Here is an 18,210-nt window from a genome sequence, read left to right as displayed (position 1 = left end):
ATTGGCTTTCTGTATAGAATTCTGCAGGATGAAAATCAGCAGACCTGATGATACAAGTCTCCTACCCACTTGGCAATTTTATTTATCCTCTAAAATTGTAAGACTGGCATCCTAACTTACAAAGGGTGAATTGGTTTTGGGAGCCATATCCCCTCTGAGTTACTGACAGAGCAGTTTCTGGACTGCAGAGCTGAGAGCCAGACTCCAGCTGTGGGAGCTCTGCCAACCACAGGCATCAGCAGTCTCCACTCCTGGACTGTATCTTCTCCCTCAGCTGTAACCAACATTTGCAGGTTGGCTTTTGCCTTCTTCTCTGCATCTCCTTCACTCATCTGTACATGTTCACGGCATATGCTCTTTCATGTTTCTAAGACATGTTGATACCTATTATTTAATCTCTTCCTGAGGCAGTGTTAATGCCAACAAGGCTACAAGGCCACAGTGGCTGCTGAGCCTGTGCTGCTGGAGTTGGCACTGGGACTGCAAGCACTGTGGCCACTGCTACCAGTGGAGATGTGGAGTCCCTCCAACCCATAGTCATAGAAGTGTTGGCAACAAAATTCACCACGCCCTAACAATTTATGCCCATCCTCACACTTAGCACCAAATATGTGTCATCTTACAGCACCGAATATGTGTCTTCTGTTACTTCTCTGCCACAAGCCCCATTGTGGACGTCACATCTGTACAAGTGTAGGACACTTATCTTTATGAGCTTTTTTATGTGCTAAGGAAAAGCAGTAGAATCCTGGGTGGTACAAGTTAAGTAATGAAATTAAAAAATGATGCTCAAAGGAGGTTATATACATTTCCCCATGCATGTGACCTAGTAACAATTTCTTATTTCTAATAAAGGCAAAAATCTCCTAGTCCAGAACCCAAATGGGTTCTGGATATAATATATTATATATATAATATATATATATATATGCTATAATATATTATCATTTTCCTCTCCTGCTAGTGAAACGCATGATACATTCACTTTTATTTTACTTCTGCCCCATTCTAAAATAGCTCTGAAACCTTTATTGCAGCTAATTTGTAGAAACCAGGCCAATCCATTCATATGTCAACTAAGTAAACAGAATAAACTACACGATGAACACACAACTCTTACTGTAGTCTCCAGGTGTAAGAAAAATCTCGATTCCTTCCTTCTGAAAAGGTCAAGAAAAGAGTGAGATAATCTCCATTTGGGGAGTGTTGGGTTGGCTCTCCTGACCTTGTTAGGGCTGTTGGCACTCTTGACTTTGAATACCCCCAAATAGTGTCAACGACCTTGGTGGAGTCCAGGGTGGGGGCACTGTGGGCAACAGCATGCACTTCTACAAGTACTCACATACAAAAGGACAGCTGAGAAAATGTGGCCCTGGGTAGGCATAACACTGCATTAATCTAACGCCAACTACCTAACATACTGAGGATTCAACGTGTGTGAGCCTGGAAGAACAAGGACTAAGGGTGTTTCTTTGTCACTTCTCAATCTCTAAAAGACAGCCACCTCATCCAGCTGGCTCTCAGCAGCTACCATGGAGGAGCATATCCCACCTGCAACAGTACTAGACAGAGCCCAGACAGGCCTTCCATAACATGAACCCCTGTCCTGGTGAAAGAGTTTCTCGTTCTAACCCCCCCAATTATGAGCATCACTGATTAGCTAACTCTCTGGCACTTCCCATCGCTTTTCCTCAAGGCTCTGACTACAACATCAACTTTCTAGAGCAGAGAAGCTGATTTCAGAGAGGACTCAGAGAATTGGATTACTTATCCTCCCTCACACACCATTATCTCCTACTCTACTGTAGGGCACACAACTATTTGGTCTCTCTGACCTCTTCTCTAATCCTTTATCTTTCCAGAACAATTGTCCACGCAGTAGAAAAGAGAACTGTTACTTGGTCTGAAACAAGCTGCAGTATAACTAAGGTCTGCACTAGGAAAGTATGATGCTAATGCTTTTACACACAGTATTAAAAAGCATATAAGAAATGGTCAGAGAGACTCAGAAGAGAACAGGTAGAGAAAAAGAGCACATACTTTGGTTAAGAAGAGTTAAGGAATTAATGTCAAATTCATAGTTGTGACATTGTACTGGGTGAAGACCATGCAAGGTCTCTTTTAATTTTTTTAACTGCATGAATCTACAATTATATGAAAAAAGTAAAAACAAAAACCCTCACCTAAAAACAAAACAAAACAAAGAAGAGGAATGTTGGTAGCTCAGTTTGCCTTAGAATTTTATTCTTGTCTCCTTGACTCTCTTATCACTTAAAATTAAGTCCCCCAAAGGACTACAATTCTCAGTTTGAGAAAATTTCTTTTAAATTCCTTTCTAGCAATGGGAAATAACCAGGGAATCTAACAATTCAAGATTCTAACCAAGTAGAAGTGATTTAAAGCGATGAGACCTGAAATATATCATTTATAAGCTAAATGACTATATTCAGAGGGGAAAAAAAAATCAAGAGAGATTTCAAATGCTTGTATTTACATGATTTTCTATTTTTCTCAATAGGATAATTTTTTCTTTCCTAATCTACAGAAACTGCTAAAAAAATTCAACAAAAAAACCTGTTTCATCATGTTAATTATTATTATCATTCGGTGGAAAACCATTTACAATGTCATCCACTAAATATAGAGCATGCCTAATTAGAGATTATATAACTGACTCCCATCTGAAAATTAAAACTGCACCTTCCATATATATAATATATATAATTATTTGTCACTTAAAAATAAGATTGAAAAAAATAAATTTAAGAAACAAAAAAAACTTTGTCTTCCTTTTCTCATGTTTATTATCTTCTCAAAATCTAAAATTAATAAATAAAAAGAGTAAGATTTTAAAATGCTTTGTTAAACATTTTTTGAATTCTCATCCACCTTCATTTTCATTCGAAGTAAATATTATAGATAATAATGGAGAAAATTTGCCCAGACAGAAAAATAGAGGCAGTGATATTTCTCAAAGAGAAATGTCACACAGAAACATTTGTTACACAAACTCACATGAACATCTAAGGAATGACAATCTTTGCTTATGCATAGTCAACCTCTTAAACTTTTAAGATCACAAATATGTTTTCTAATATTCTCTTAGCTGAACTCTGCTAGCAAGGAAGGATTATCTTTTCTTGCACAACAACTATATTCACCCTTCAAGCCCAAAACACCATTTTATAAATTGAAATGCTGGTGTACACAAAACAGAAAGCACACTTATGTGCTTCTAACCAAACTCCATGCATTTTAAATCTTTGTAAGGGAAACCCTTGCTGAGATCTGTGCTGGTTTCCACACTACAATCCATTTTCTAAAAATCAATATAATACAAAATACGATACAGAAGCGAAGCCAAAGCTTTCTGCATTATATAAACTTGCTGTTCAAAAAATAAAGCTCAACCACAAAAAATTAACTCTGAATAGGAATTTCAAATTGGAGCAAAGTTTTTTTTTTTTTGTGGACAATCAACGTTTGAAAGCCAATTCTACACTTTTTAACAAATTCAGCATGAAGACAGTTATGAAACTGGCAACGAGGATGGGGAGAAAATTTCCACTTTCAAATGTATGATAATTCTAATGCTTTCTTACAAAGCAAAGTTAATAGATTAGCAAATAGCTTTAAGTAGAGCACTAAAGATAAATTTTAGAATGTAAAGCATTTTATTATGATTTCAATTTTAATAATTGAATTTCAATTATTCTCAGCCTATGTGAAATCAAACTGTATTGTATGTAAGTTTTGAATTTTGGAATTTTGAGAAAGAAATCACTTGAATAATCGAACTAAATAACTAAACCATATTTATATTAAGAAAGCTGGACATTATATATTCTGAAGTTTAAAAAAACCCAAAACATTATTAACATGAATTTCTCTGTATTCTAAAAGAATACATGCTCAATTAAACTTCACACATATAATGAATATATCTCCTTTCCTTGAATTGAAAATTATATATCTTGTACTCTTTTCCTCCAATTTTAAAGTAGAGTGAAAGAGCAAATGTAAGATGACAAATATTGTTTTTCTTTGTAATAAATTACCTGCTTCATATAATGGTGAAATAAAATGAAAATCAGGATATAAGTATTGAAATCCACTATCTATATGTATCTTCAAAATTTCCAATAAATTTTGATTTACCTGTTTAGTCATTCAATCCATTAATAATGAAAAAGGCTGACCTCGCTATAATTAAAACAAATTCATTTTTATGCTTGATAAAGTTACTGCTGCAATTCTAAATGTTACTATATGGTGACACTTTATGAGCCTAAGTTATTAGAACCAAACTTGTTGAAGAAATAAGTAGACAAATTTGTGTTTGATTCTTATAAATGAAAAAATTTAACAGTCGACATACTAAAAAACTAGTTATTTTTTAAGAATGAGTTTTTCCCAATGCCAGAATCATGTACTTTTAATAGAAAAGAGTATTTATCACATGCTTGCACATATTAGCAAGTAGTCATCAAAAAACATGTTTAGAAAACTCTGATCAGGGCAATAAATGATGAAATATTTATGACCTAGTAATCATATTTTACTAAACAGAAGCATGTAAAATTAGGCAAGCAAGCTTGAACTGAAGTCTTATGACAAATCTCACTTAAGCTCCAAATATGGATTGAAATACAAACAAATGATGCAAACAGCTGTGCATGGTAATGAAACGAGATGATGGGTGCTAATTTGTCACGGAAGTCTCTAGAAGATATCTGCAATTGCCTAGTCTTTTTACTGAATTGTGTTAATTCTCTAAGGCTAGCCAATACATCTGTCATTCTAATTATACCTGACCCAATTCTCACATCTCTTCCATGATGAAAGATTATTTATAAAATGCCACCTGAAGGAGATTTACTTGTAAAGTATTTAGACTAATCAGTATTCTCACGATGGTGCTGTTAGTGAACATTCACAAAACGGTATCATTATGATTTTTCCTCAGCCTTTGTTTCCTGCTTGTTATGGGAATAAAATTGCTCTTCACTGAACTGTGTGTTTAGTCTGAAGTGCAACAGAGTATTAACCAGAAGCTCAAACTCTGAATAAGATATGTCTGTCCTGTATGGGAAAATAAGTAAAAGTGATTTTTCTTATTGGATAAGAGGCAGGAATATCCTGGGAAATTAGCTTTCTCCAGAAATACAAAAAAACAGAACATTCAGAGGTACAGAGCATGCCAATTCCCATGGTGTAAATACTCCCACCACTGGTGTTGCAAGCTACCAATGGCTGTGGCTCACAAATTCCTCAATGCTGTAATAATCAGCTTTTACAGGATAGTAGGAGTTGGCTACACCACCATGCCAGTAAGAAAAACAGGGACACAAATGAAACTAGTAGCAATTATCTATGTAGGGAGACTGTGAGAGTTTCTTAATTTCCTTGGTCTTGGGGTTTTTATTTAAAAAAAAAGGATCAGTGGGTAAACATTTCAGGATTCTCTCACGCTTAGTGACATTTGCTAATATACTAAGAACAATCACACCATCTACAAGGATGGTTTTCCTGTTCGGTTTCTTTATTCCCTGTCTCAATGTCCCAAATCTACACCACATGGAGGGCAGGAGGTGCTACTAAAGTCTACTCCTCAAAGTATAGTCCAGGCACCAGCAGGATCAGCGTCACCCAGGACTCAAGCCCCATTCTAGATCTATGGACTCAGGAGTTATGTTTAGCAAGAGCCTTGGGTGACTTGAATGGATATTAAATCCTCTTGAATGGATCACACTGAGAAGCAATGTGATCAACCAAATCTTTTAAATGCAGTTGAAATGTCAAAACTAGAGACACAAATCGGTTTTCCTTTTCAGTTTCTTATTCCCTGTCTCAATGCCCCAAATCTACACCATATAGAGGGCAGGAGATGCTACTAAAGTTTACTTCTCAAAGTACAGTCAGTCCATGGACCAGCAGGATCAGCATCACCCAGGACTCAAGCCCCACTCTAGACCTATGGATCACTTCCACTTTCCAAAAGGACCAGAGGGAAAGAATTAGTAAAAGTTGCACTGGTTTTGGCTTACTGAAAGAAGTCCACATATATTTGGGAAAAGAGAGATACAACATAAACTAGTAGAGTCTAGAGACTAAATTATACATCTCAAAAAGTTAATGTGGGGGGCCGGGCGTGGTGGCTCACGCCTGTAATCCTAGCACTTTGGAAGGCCGAGGCGGGCGGATTGCTCAAGGTCAGGAGTTCGAAACCAGCCTGAGCGAGACCCCGTCTCTACCAAAAATAGAAATAAATTAATTGACCAACTAAAAATATATATTAAAAACAAAAATTAGCCGGGCATGGTGGCGCATGACTGTAGTCCCAGCTACTCGGGAGGCTGAGGCAGTAGGATTGCTTGAGCCCAGGAGATCGAGGTTGCTGTGAGCCAGGCTGACGCCACGGCACTCACTCTAGCCTGGGCAACAAAGTGAGACTCTGTCTCAAAAAAAAAAAAAAAAAAAAAGTTAATGTGAACAGATCACCCATACTTATTTATTTTAATCTGTAGTTCTGTCCTGTCTTACATAACATTAAAACAGCACACTGCCTTAAATCCAATACAAGATAATAATTCTCTTACTCATCTTAATTATATGAAAACATCAGACTTCTCAGAAGTCTGAATTCAAGTGACATCATTCCTTTAACATGCCAGAACATTAGAAATACCAAAGCTTTTATTTTTATTTGGGAAAAAATAATGAAGAAAGCTGAGATAAAATCAAGGGCTTAGAATGTACTTTTCTGTACTACTTTTCTGTAAAGAAAGGGTTTGATGGCATTTCTGTTCTCGCAAAAAAGGGATGCTTCTAGATCTAAGTTAGAGTTTGAAGAATGGTCTTGCTGTTCCATGTCCTCTTCTGGGGGAGATTGAGCATGTCCACCTCTCCCTGTTAACTGGCTGCTTGTCACAACCCCCAGTAGGAAAGAACCAGCAGACTCCAGCTGAGAACAGCAGTGTCCCTGGTCACAATACAGATGCTAACCACAATTTGCTATTTTATAACGATGTACCAGAGGAGAGTGAATTTCTTTCATAAAAATAAAAAACAAAATTAGGAAGGCAGTTTACCTTCATAACTCGCTATGTGGCAAATATGCATATGCAATATTTTCAGTCAACATTTTGTGTTATTTTCTATCCCTAAATAAAGCTACTAGGCTACATAACACATCAAATAGCTGCTTTTACCTTATTAAATGTGTACTTATCATATTTGTCACTATCATATTTTTCTTTATTTTACTTATTTTTATCCAATAAAATATGTTCACTGGCTACCTGCAATGGGCAAAGCACTGAGTTAGGAGTTATAGCTGGCACTGAGATGAGACACAGTATTGTACAAGTATTACTCTGTTCATGTATTTAAAGCTGGTCATCACCACAGACCTCAACAACCATAGCCCAGTGTTTTGCAAACAGAGAGATTCTTTCTCCTAGCCCCTCCCAGGGACCTTTCTGGTCATCAAAACTACTGGCATCTAGTGGGCAGAGGCTTGGGATGCTGTTAAACATCCTGCAATGGAGAGAACAGTCCCCCACAACAAAGAATTATTTGGCCCCACACATAAATAGTGCAGAAGTTGAGAAACGCTGCCATAGCCCAAGCAAATCCAGAACGATTCATGTTGCAGTTTAGTAATTTTGCCCACCAAGGCTACTGTGCAGCAGTCACCAAGACCTCAGAATTCCTGGGTAACAAAAGCTAGCACATTTCCAAAATAGACAGGATCATGAGAATTGGCCAGCAAGACCTTTCTTTGCTTCTATCATGAAACATCAAGAACCTAAAAATCACATGCAAGCAACATGAAATTTTTATCCATGTTCTGTGATATTTTCATATTCTGTCTCAGAAATTATACCAAACAAGAACATACATAAATTCAAGAAAGAGATAACCCTAACTCATAGTTAAAACACCTGAGCAGTCTTACCATTATAAAAAAACACACAGTGCAAAGATTTCTTCTGCCCTAAACTCCTTTTTTACCTTAGGAGAGTCCCTTTATTTTTAAAATGCAGACTGCTGTTTTGAAGGCTGAGGAGTTTTTCCCAAGCATCATTTTTATAGGAGACTCATTCAGTCATGCCTGCCCTTGACTTTTCACTCTTCTAGCAGAATCGCAAAGGTCAGACACATTGGAAGAGGTGGCTGGAAACCAAAGATGAATTTTCAAAAGGGCAAAAAAGGTCCAAGACTGAGAGAAGCAGACATTTAGGCTGTAATCCACTCTGCTTTTAAAAATTCCAGAAACAACTCATTTTTCTGCAATGGAACTAAAGGTTTCCATTAAAACCCACAGCTCTGCTACCTGGCCAAGGAATCTACGCCTCTACTTGATCTTAGCTACGTGGAATAGCTAACAAGGTGTGCCCATGAAAATGTATGCACATTTAAACGAATCGTTCCCTAACCTGCTGGATTTCTTTTTTTAGATTTAATTTTTTTCTTAATTGCAAACTCTTGAGTAGATGTACAATTGTGCCTAAGGCATTTGCATAATTTTTTAAAAGCAACTGATTTGGAGAAAAACATGAGAAAGACTAGTATTCTTTAAAAATCTGGTTTTTGGCTTTTTGTTAAATTGGATAGAAATTATTTTTTTATTTTTTAAAAATTCAGATATAATTGTATTATTAGCTGATTACTTCAGTTATTCTAACGGCAAATTACAGAAACTTGACATGAGTAAAACAGTGTGGAAATGCAAGGTGAAAAATAACTAGGTACTCTTAGCCATGTAAACCTGCAAGCAAAACCAAGTTCAAAAATCTAATTTTCCAAAAGGCAATACAGATTTTGGGGAATATATTAAACCACTGGATTCTATACTTTATGGTATGCAAATTATATCTCAAGAAAGTTGATACTAAAAAATAGAAAATGATGTACGTGTGCATGCACACACACAAGTCTACATGGCTCTCCTCCTTAGTCTCATGTTTTAATCAACCTAATGATCAGAGTGGCCTTTCTACATTGAGACCATTAAACTATATGGAAAGATACATATCAATGCCCTGCTTCACTCTGCCTCTATAAAAGTGTGTATCAAACACCTCGAAATCAATGGCTGCCATGCTCTGGGGCACTCAATAACAGGCTGCCACCTGTCACATCTATGGTTAGTGCTGACACCAGTTCTCTCCACATCATTAGAAGGCATGCTACAATCTGGGCTAGGGTAGGATTAAATCCTATCCACCTTACTCAAAACATGGAGGAGGACTGGGTGGAATGGCTCATGCCTATAATCCCAGCACCAGGGGAGGCCAAGAAGGGAGGATTGCTTGAAGCCAGGAGTTTCAGACCAGTCTGGGCAACACAGCAAGATCCCATCTCTAAAAAAAGTTTTTTAAAAATTAGCTGGGTGTGGTGACATACAGCTGTATAGTCCCAACTACTCAGTGCCTGAGGCAGGAGGACTGCTTGAACCCAGATGTTCAAGGTTACAGAGAGCTATGATCGTGTCACTACACTTCAGCTTGGGCAACAGAGCAAGACCTTGTCTCTAAATGAATAATAATGATAATAATAATAAAATTTTGTGAAAAGTTAGATATGAATGATATGCAAGAATCCTGTTGGTGAATTAGAGGTGACTTTGTGTCATGTTCACTACAAACAAGTAACAACAGACATATGAGAATTCAAGCTAAGGTGTGTTTCTTCTACCCTTGAGATCAACACAAGCTATTCTGATTTATTTGAAATACTTAGTAGATTCATTCTATTTGGTGTTCTATCACCTGATAAATCCCTGTTCTTAATTTATAATCACTCAAATGCCACCTTCTCCATGATGCCTTAGGTGAAAACTTCCACCCCCAGGCTGGGCACTTCCTTTTTCCTCCACGCTGCCAAAGTTTCTTCTTAGCCAGTTCAGGGGGACTCAGCCCTCTCAAGGACTGTGCAAATATGGCTAGAAGCATCCTGAGCAAGCCACCTTATTCATGTCCTGGTGTCCGCAACAACCAATGCAATGGCCGATACCTTGAAATGCCTTGTTGATACTGGTAAAATGTACAGCAGTAAATCAAATGGTGCTTCTCCCAGATTAATGGTCACCAGAAGGAGAACAATAATAATTTAATTCTGCCAAGGTCAATCATTTGAACCAAGGTAAGCAACATTCAGATCAAACTTTCTAGCTTTCATCATCCTATGAGATGGTAAAAGAGCCACCTATATCAGTGCCTCTGTCTATTTCATAGAAGAACTTCCATGAGGTTTAAAATACCCATAAGAAATGAAACTCTATCTTGAAATGCAGAGATATTTAATACTATCTTGGTCAATTTTTTAGCTGGACATAAAATTTGACTGCAGATACTTTAATATATAACATATACTCAGAAAAACATTTTAAGCAAGAAACAGAGTTTGAGCTGTTTTTTTATCATTACATAACGTCTATAAATATCAGCTCTATTAAAAATAACTAAATGAGTGAAATTGGAATGTTCCTAATACAAAGAAACAATAAATGCCTGAGGTGATGGATACCCCAATTACCCTGATTTGATTAATTCACACTGTATGTCTATTTTAAAACATCACATGTACCCTATAAAGATACACAACTATTACATACTCATAATAATTAAAAATTCAAAAAAATTAGTTCTATTATGCCAGTAGATACAGACTGGTCACATTTATGCTTTTTATAATTAAAAGTCAATGTGTGGGCTCACCTTTGGTACTCTTGATTAGCAGTAATCATTAGTTCTCTAATGTTCAGAATACAATGGAGGATAGGAATGGTGATTATAACCATAACTGAGAAAGCAGCTAAAGTTAACTGAGCACTTACTGTATATCAAAAACTATGCTTAGCGTTTCCCATGACTTCCTTAATTTAATCTTCACAGAATAGTTAAATATTAGGTAGGTAACATTAATACCCATTTTATAAAAGGAAGCAATGAAGATTAAAGGTTATTTGATTTACACAAATTTACACTGTCAGTAGGCTGTGGAGAAAAGATTCCAATCTGGGCAGCCTGTGCTTGTAAAACAAATTGAAAACTGAATGCTTACCAGGAATTATGGTAAGTGCTGAACACAGATTATTTAAAGTCATTCCCACTATAAACATGCAAGGTAACACTGCCACCTACACTGCACACATGAAAGATAGGTTACTTAACTGGCTCAAGGCCATAAAATTATTAAATTCCTTCTTAAACACTATACTAGTCTGCCTCTAACTGTAAGAAAACTACCTTAAAGAAATTAACATGATATGGGTCTTATCTGAAATATATGAACTTCATAGTCATGTCCTTATAGTCAGTATTAGGGATCAGCAAACTATTCTGTAAAGACCAGATAGTAAAATGTGTTCAGCTTTATAGGCCACATGGTCTCTTTTGCAATTGCTCAACTCTGCTTCTGCAGCAGGAAAGCAGCCATAGATAATATGTAAACAAATAGGATTGGCTGTACCCTAATAAAATCTTTTGCTGAGAAAACAGGCAAAAGGCCATTTTTGGCCCAATGGCCACAGATCATTACTATTATTTGCAGATGCCATATCATTACTTTGATTTAAATAATAATTCTGGCCTGAGCAGGAGCAAGATCCTGTTTCTACAAAAAATAGAAAAAAAATTAGCCATGGATGGTAGCATGTGCCTGTAGTCTCAGCTACTCAGGAGGCTGAGGCAGGAGGATTACTTGAGCCTAGGAGTTAGAGTTTGCAGTGAGCTATGATGATGGCACTGCACTCTAGCCTGAGGTGCAGAGTCAGACCCTGTCTCAAAACAAAACAAAACAAAAACAATAAACAAAAAAACCTCATAAATAAGACTTCTAAAATTTCAGAAATGCGCAGTGTGAAATAATTGTGAAAAGGACATATACCTATAGCAAAGGAATATATGTGTACAAGGGAACACAGGTTAAAAGAATTAGTGAAGATTTATAAAGAAATGTAAAAGTATAATTTTGACATGAGTATAGCAGAAATATCCTGGCAAATCTGGGTCCAAATGCTGGTTTCACCACATACCAGTTATGACCATGAGCGATTAAAAAAAAATTCTCTAGGCCTTTGTTCTCTTAGTTTTAAATGGGGAAGTAAAATTCCCACCTCATATCTACAAGGACTAAAAGACAGAATCAGTGCCTAAAAGAGCAAAGGAAGTGGTGATCCTGAAAATCTTTATCTACAACAAAGAATTTCATCTGGGACCTGCCATAATCTTCTAGCAGGCGAAAGCACGTCTGCTCTGCCCCTGTGACACCTCCTATGGTAGCAAAGTGCTTGACAATTAGCAGGGGCACAACGACTATTTGCTCAATAAATGAACATAAGGGGAAAAGCCCAGTTACTCTGGACAGGCAAAATTGGCTAGATTAAATTAAAGAGTATGTCATTTATTCAATGAATATGTTTAATCGGAGTTTAGAATTCATGGCTCAATCAGAAATTACCCTGACATCTTGGGTTTATGAAGTGTAAAATCCCTTCTCGAAGAACAGAAAACTAGGGGCAAATGTCTAAATATACTATAATTTTACTCAAATTGGTAATGATTTATTCTACTACAACAATATCTAAGTTTTTTGTTAACTACCAGACACAACAATAAACCCAAAAGCCAGGTGGATTTGGCAATAGCGTGCTCACTTTCAAACAATACCTTTTTCCTCTGAAATCAATAACAGAGAACAGACATCTCCCACTTTCGTATCACTGATTCTAACACAACACGGCAGAAAATTTCATGACCATGCTGATATGTCTTCTATTTTCTTCTCCCTATCTATTTCTTTCAAATTTTGATGAGTTACAAAAGTATTGAGTTTTTTAGAAAGCACATTAAGGATTGGTATTAGTAGCAATATGTTGGGAATGATGAAACAATTTTCTTTCTAAGTATGGTTGTAAATCTCATTTTCTTTCGGGTGCTGAAACATTAACACTGAAAATGAGATGGTAAGCCTCCCTTCAGTATCTCTTCTTAGCAAGTCACTTCTAATTTTTATTTTCAGCACAGAGGCAAGCTACTTGCAATGAGAGTTTTACAAAGTGAGCAACCACCTATGGCATTGGCATTGTCTCTCAATTGGGGAAGAAACACAACTCACCTTCTACACCAATGATGGGAAAAGAAAAGGTTCTTTGTAGCTGATCTCTTGCATGGTAGCACCTCAAACTTCTATTTCTTTAGGAGTACAAAAAACTAACTTACAAGGGCACAATGTACCATGACATGTTTCTGGTAGGCCCCCATTCCCATAAAGACTTGTCTCAGTTACAGCTTTCATCCACTTCAGGAGTCTGAAATGGAATAGATGGATTCCCATTAAAGGTTCTTCTATTTCTGGCATCAACATTTGGGACCTCTAACTGACCAGGATTTGCTTTTAGAAGTTTACTTTTATTTGCCATCAAAATTATTAATTTGTTATTTTTTAAGGCTAGTTTTCTTTTTTACCTCCAGCCTGGGAGATTAAAAAAAAATGTCTTATAACTGCCTTTGCCTTTCTATAGGCAATACTATAACATAGATGTCCCTCTATGTTCCATCTTAGTATTTAATAATACTACATGTATAATTAAGCTAAAAGAACTGGACTAATGGAGAAGATAACAAGGCTACAGGATTCTCAAGAGAATTCTGTCTTGGTCTGGAATATGGGCATAACTTTATGTGGTATTCTCTCATAGTGCATAAATTATGTCACTCCTTGTTTACCGGTCACCCCAACAACATCAAAGCACAATCTCTTCATTGTCTACTGGAAAAATCTGCAGTACTTAGTAGGTCCTGAATTAATATATATTGAATTAATCACCCTCACTCAGTTAATGCCCATATCTACCAGCCTGAAATTGAAGATCTCCCCATTTTGGTCCCAACCTAATTTCCTCTTCTCTATAGAGACAGAAGGTAGAATAACTGTTGCTTGGGGCTAGAGGTAAGTACATGGATTAATTGTGAATAGGTATGAACGATTTTATTAGGTTGATGATTGGATTATGGCAATGGTTGCACAATTTGGTAAATTTATTAAAGCCACTGAGTTATATACTGAAAAATGAATGAATGTGATGTAAATTAAAAGCTGTAAAAAACATGCAACAAAGCACAGGATATGTTACAATGATAATTAGGAAATGTATCTCAGGCAGAGAAAGTAGCCTATCTTAAGTTCTGATATAACAATAGAGCTGAAATCATTATGCCTTAATATAAAATGAGAGGAAGGCTTACAATACCGTACCATTGGTGGATGAGTTTTAAAAGTATTTGCAATACAATGAAATTCAATTAAGTTTATATTCACTCAATCTAGTTCTAGAAGCATCTTTTACTATCTGCAAAACAAATACATACCCTTTAAGAAACTTGATCTAACTAGTTACTAGTTATTGTAACATTTGGCTGTCTAATAGAAACTGAATGTTTGCTTTTATTTCATGGAGACAAAAAAAGTAAGTCTTTTAGTTAATTCAGTTCACAAGATTCTAACAGGAACATTAATTCAACCGAAAAAGAAAGCCTAAGATATCAGCAATGCATCATCTTCTTGCAGAAAGCACTGTCATACTCCCCAATAAAATAATTTAAATGCAACACAAATCATCTAGGTTAAATTTCATAGCACGAAATAATGTGGTACTCACTAAATCTCCTTCTTTAATGCAATCTAACCGCAATTACTCACTCAACTAAGATTTACCAGAAACTGTCAATGAGCCAGGCACTCTGAATGATACTGAGTAAAATCCAGTCCTTACCCTCATGAAGCTCACAAGACTACGTGGCCAAAGAGGCAGCAAACAAAACCCACTGCCAGGGGAACACAAGGAGTCAGCTAACTCAGTGTCTGTCAAATGAGATGACGCCTAGTTAGGTGGAGTCTTATAGAACAATTTTGCCAAGTGCCATTTACAAGGTACAAGACAAACTGTACTATTAGGATTTCACGATATCTGAGATTAGTAGTTAGACTCCTTGTTAAAACAAAAAATTCAAGAAGCATAAGAAGAAGCCTTATATTGGAACAAAATAATTTGGTGGGGAGGATTAAGGAAGGCAATGGTGGTAGGGCAGATAGAAACGTCAAACTCTCTGGAGTTATTCTTTCTTTTCCTTGGGGGATGGGGGAGCACCCAAGCCAACAGTGGATTACCTCGAACCACCTCTTCCACAGACTCCGTGGTCGTGGTGGTGGTGGCGGCGATGCTGGTGGTTCTCTCTGTAGCCTCTTCATAGGGTTCCTCAGCCTCTTCCTCTACCTCATCACCATCCTCATCATCCTCGTCATCTTCAGCTTCTTCCTCAATATCAGCCACTTCTTCTTCCTCTGCTATTTCTACAACTTTGTCTTCACTGTAAGAGAAAACAGAAATAACAATCATAGTCAATTACACAAACTGCAGGAAAGAAAAAGAAAATCATCAAGAAGGGATTTTGGTAATTTGAGAGGGAATGTGACACGGGAGAAAAAAAACCACACACACACAAAGCTTAAAGCTAGCAGGTCTAAGTATGAATCCTGGCTCGGAAGGTCTGCGAAACTCTTTATCCTTGGCCATAGCTCTTCTTAGTTTTACACAGTTGCTAAAACCGTATGACACGATTCCAATTATATGACATTCTGGAAAAAAGCAAAATTATGAAGACAGTAAAAAGACCAGTGCCTACCAAGGCATTCAGAGGGAGGGAGGGAGGCGTGGACAGATGGAGCACAGATGATTTTTAGGGCAGTGACGCTATTCTGTATGATCCTGTAATAGTGGATACATGGCATTACACAGTTGTCAAAACCCAAAGAATGTACATCACAAAAAGTGAACTCTAATGTAAACTAGGAACACTGGTAAATAATGATGTATCAATATTGGTTTAATTGTACCATACTAAGGCAAAATGTTAACAGTAGGGCAAACCGTCGGGGAAGAAAGGGGAGCTTAGAGGGGAACTCTGTACTTTCCAATCAAATCCTCTGTAAACCTAAAGCTACTCCAAAATGTAAAGTCTATTTAAAAGGAGTGGGAGAGACCAAAACTGAGTTTACTGTGTTATGGGATTCCTTCTCATAATGAATATGCAAGAACCACACAGCACCTGCACTGTGGCAGATATTCAAGTGTAGGTAGAAACTGGTTCAAAAACCGGTAATGAGAGTTTAAACTGTACACAGAAAGGAAAGAACTAACTGGCTTAATGCCCTGTGGTCAGGGATGCCCACTGAAACTATTTAGTTGAGCTCTGTACTTTCGCCAATTACTTCTGTTTTGTAGAGCATCAAATATTTCAGCGGTTCTCAAATTTCAGTGAGGATCACAACCACCTAGCAGGCTTATTAAAACACAGATCGCGAGGTACCACCTACTGTACCTACTGTTTCTAACGTAGCCCCAGAGTTTCTGAATCAGTGTGTCTGGGATGAGCCCTGAGAATTTGCATTTCTGACAAGTTCCTAAGTGGCACCAGTGCTGGTGGTCAGTGGACGATATTCTGAGAACCACGAAATATGCAATACTGACAATAATGGCAACAGACAACCACTAACTCCAGTATAATTGAGAAGAGAGTCAGAAATAATATTTATGGCATTAAATATCTATACGCCGATGCACAATGGGAACTAATAAATCAGCAAATTTGGATGACAAAAGGAGGACACATCTAGAACAAAATTTAAAAGACCTATTAAGAAATCCTTGTGGAAATCAGGTAAATGTAGATAAAAATGTAAGTGTCAAGTAGGAAAAGTCTATCACATACCACCTGGCTGGACAGGAGAAATAGATGTCCTTGATCAGATCGCAAAACCAATATAGGAAACAGATCTAGATGTGGCAGAGGATTTCAACCTACCAGAGCAGCTGCCACAGGTCTATCTGAGAAGCAGCATCACAGTCAAAGGATTAAGAGCTGCTATGTTGACAATGAAATGTCCCCAGAAAAAAAGGGAAAGCAGAGGGAAATTCTTACCCCTGAGCTGGCTCTGGCCAACAAGGAGATCATTGTTGGGAAAAGTGACAGGAACCTGGTGCATCTGAGTCAGCCACAACATGAAGCGTTGGAATGGGAGTATGAGTACAGTGGTACGTAGGAAATCTGATTTCAAACATGTTAAAGAAAGAGAACAGTACAATTCCATGATCTAGGACAACAGCAAGGAAGATGGCTCAAGAAAACTGAAAGGCATTCAAAGTTCAAAGTCTAACAAGACAGCCACAAATACCTTTGCTGACAGTGAAAGGGAAAGATACAGAGATGAATACAGCACTAGCGGGAATTCTTCGATTAACTCAGAATTTAAAGGACATTTTATACAAGTCCTATGAAGATGTGTATGGCCCCCACGGAACACCTGTGATCACATATGATGCATGAATGGCATAAAGGACTTATAAAAGTTCTATAAAAATGTGTATGATCCCCAAGTGGAAAATCTAACACTGATTAAATATGATCCGAGGATAATAAACAAACATGTCCAAAGAAGTTGGAAGCATGTGGCTAAAGAATAAGCAGAATAACTGATTAATAATAACTTATTCATGTGTTAATAAATGAAGTGTTAATACAGAGAAGACCCTGATTAGTTTCTTTAACATATCCATAAGACCATGAAGAAATAAACAGGGGAAAAGAGGAAGTGAAAACATTGGCACTGATAATCAGATGGTACCAGTCTTCATCTGCTGAGAGATAAATGAGGTGGAATAATTGATTTTTTGATGCCTGAATCTCTGCACAAAAGTCTACAACTTGAGATAACATTCCAAAACAATCTTAAACTTAACAGTTGCTCAGCTGTCTTAAACTTGATCCGGTATACCGCCTGCACTTTTCTATAAAATCTCAATGCTGGACTACCAGTGAATAAAAAAAGATAACAAGATGCATGTCATCAGTTAATTTATTATGTTTCAGATCACTTATTTATTCAATCAAATCACAGGCACCAATACTGTTCTCCAATTTAAGTGGAAAATTCAGAGAAAGCCAAGGAGAAAAATCAAATAAATCAAACCAGCATTCTCCTTAAACCATGAAATGTACATGCAATCTTGAACCACAATTGGAGTGACAACATCCAAGCATATGATAGAGGGTTAACACAGCACCGTGCTTCCAGGTGGGATGATGAAAACACAAGTCTGGGCACCCCCGGGTGCCTCCTCCAGCCTTCTCTGTTATTAATGGA

The 18,210-nt window shown here is 37.1% G+C and overlaps 2 protein-coding genes across 7 annotated transcripts in view; both read right to left on the bottom strand.

The window, feature by feature from the left end:
- Window positions 1–18,210, bottom strand: part of ATP5PF (ATP synthase peripheral stalk subunit F6) — a 411,638-nt gene that overhangs the window by 232,060 nt on the left and 161,368 nt on the right. The gene's annotated exons all lie outside the window — the stretch shown is intronic.
- APP (amyloid beta precursor protein) overlaps window positions 1–18,210 on the bottom strand; it is a 249,330-nt gene that overhangs the window by 97,189 nt on the left and 133,931 nt on the right. For all 6 annotated transcript variants that reach the window (XM_012764451.2, XM_012764452.2, XM_012764453.2 and 3 more), the window contains exon 6: window positions 15,178–15,377. In XM_012764451.2, coding sequence (XP_012619905.1) covers window positions 15,178–15,377 — 200 coding nt within the window. The remainder of the gene's footprint in view (window positions 1–15,177; window positions 15,378–18,210) is intronic.

This window comes from Microcebus murinus, chromosome 1 (genome assembly GCF_040939455.1).
Source record: "Microcebus murinus isolate Inina chromosome 1, M.murinus_Inina_mat1.0, whole genome shotgun sequence".
Taxonomy (NCBI): Eukaryota; Metazoa; Chordata; class Mammalia; order Primates; family Cheirogaleidae; genus Microcebus; species Microcebus murinus.
This window is presented reverse-complemented; position numbering and strand designations above follow the sequence as displayed.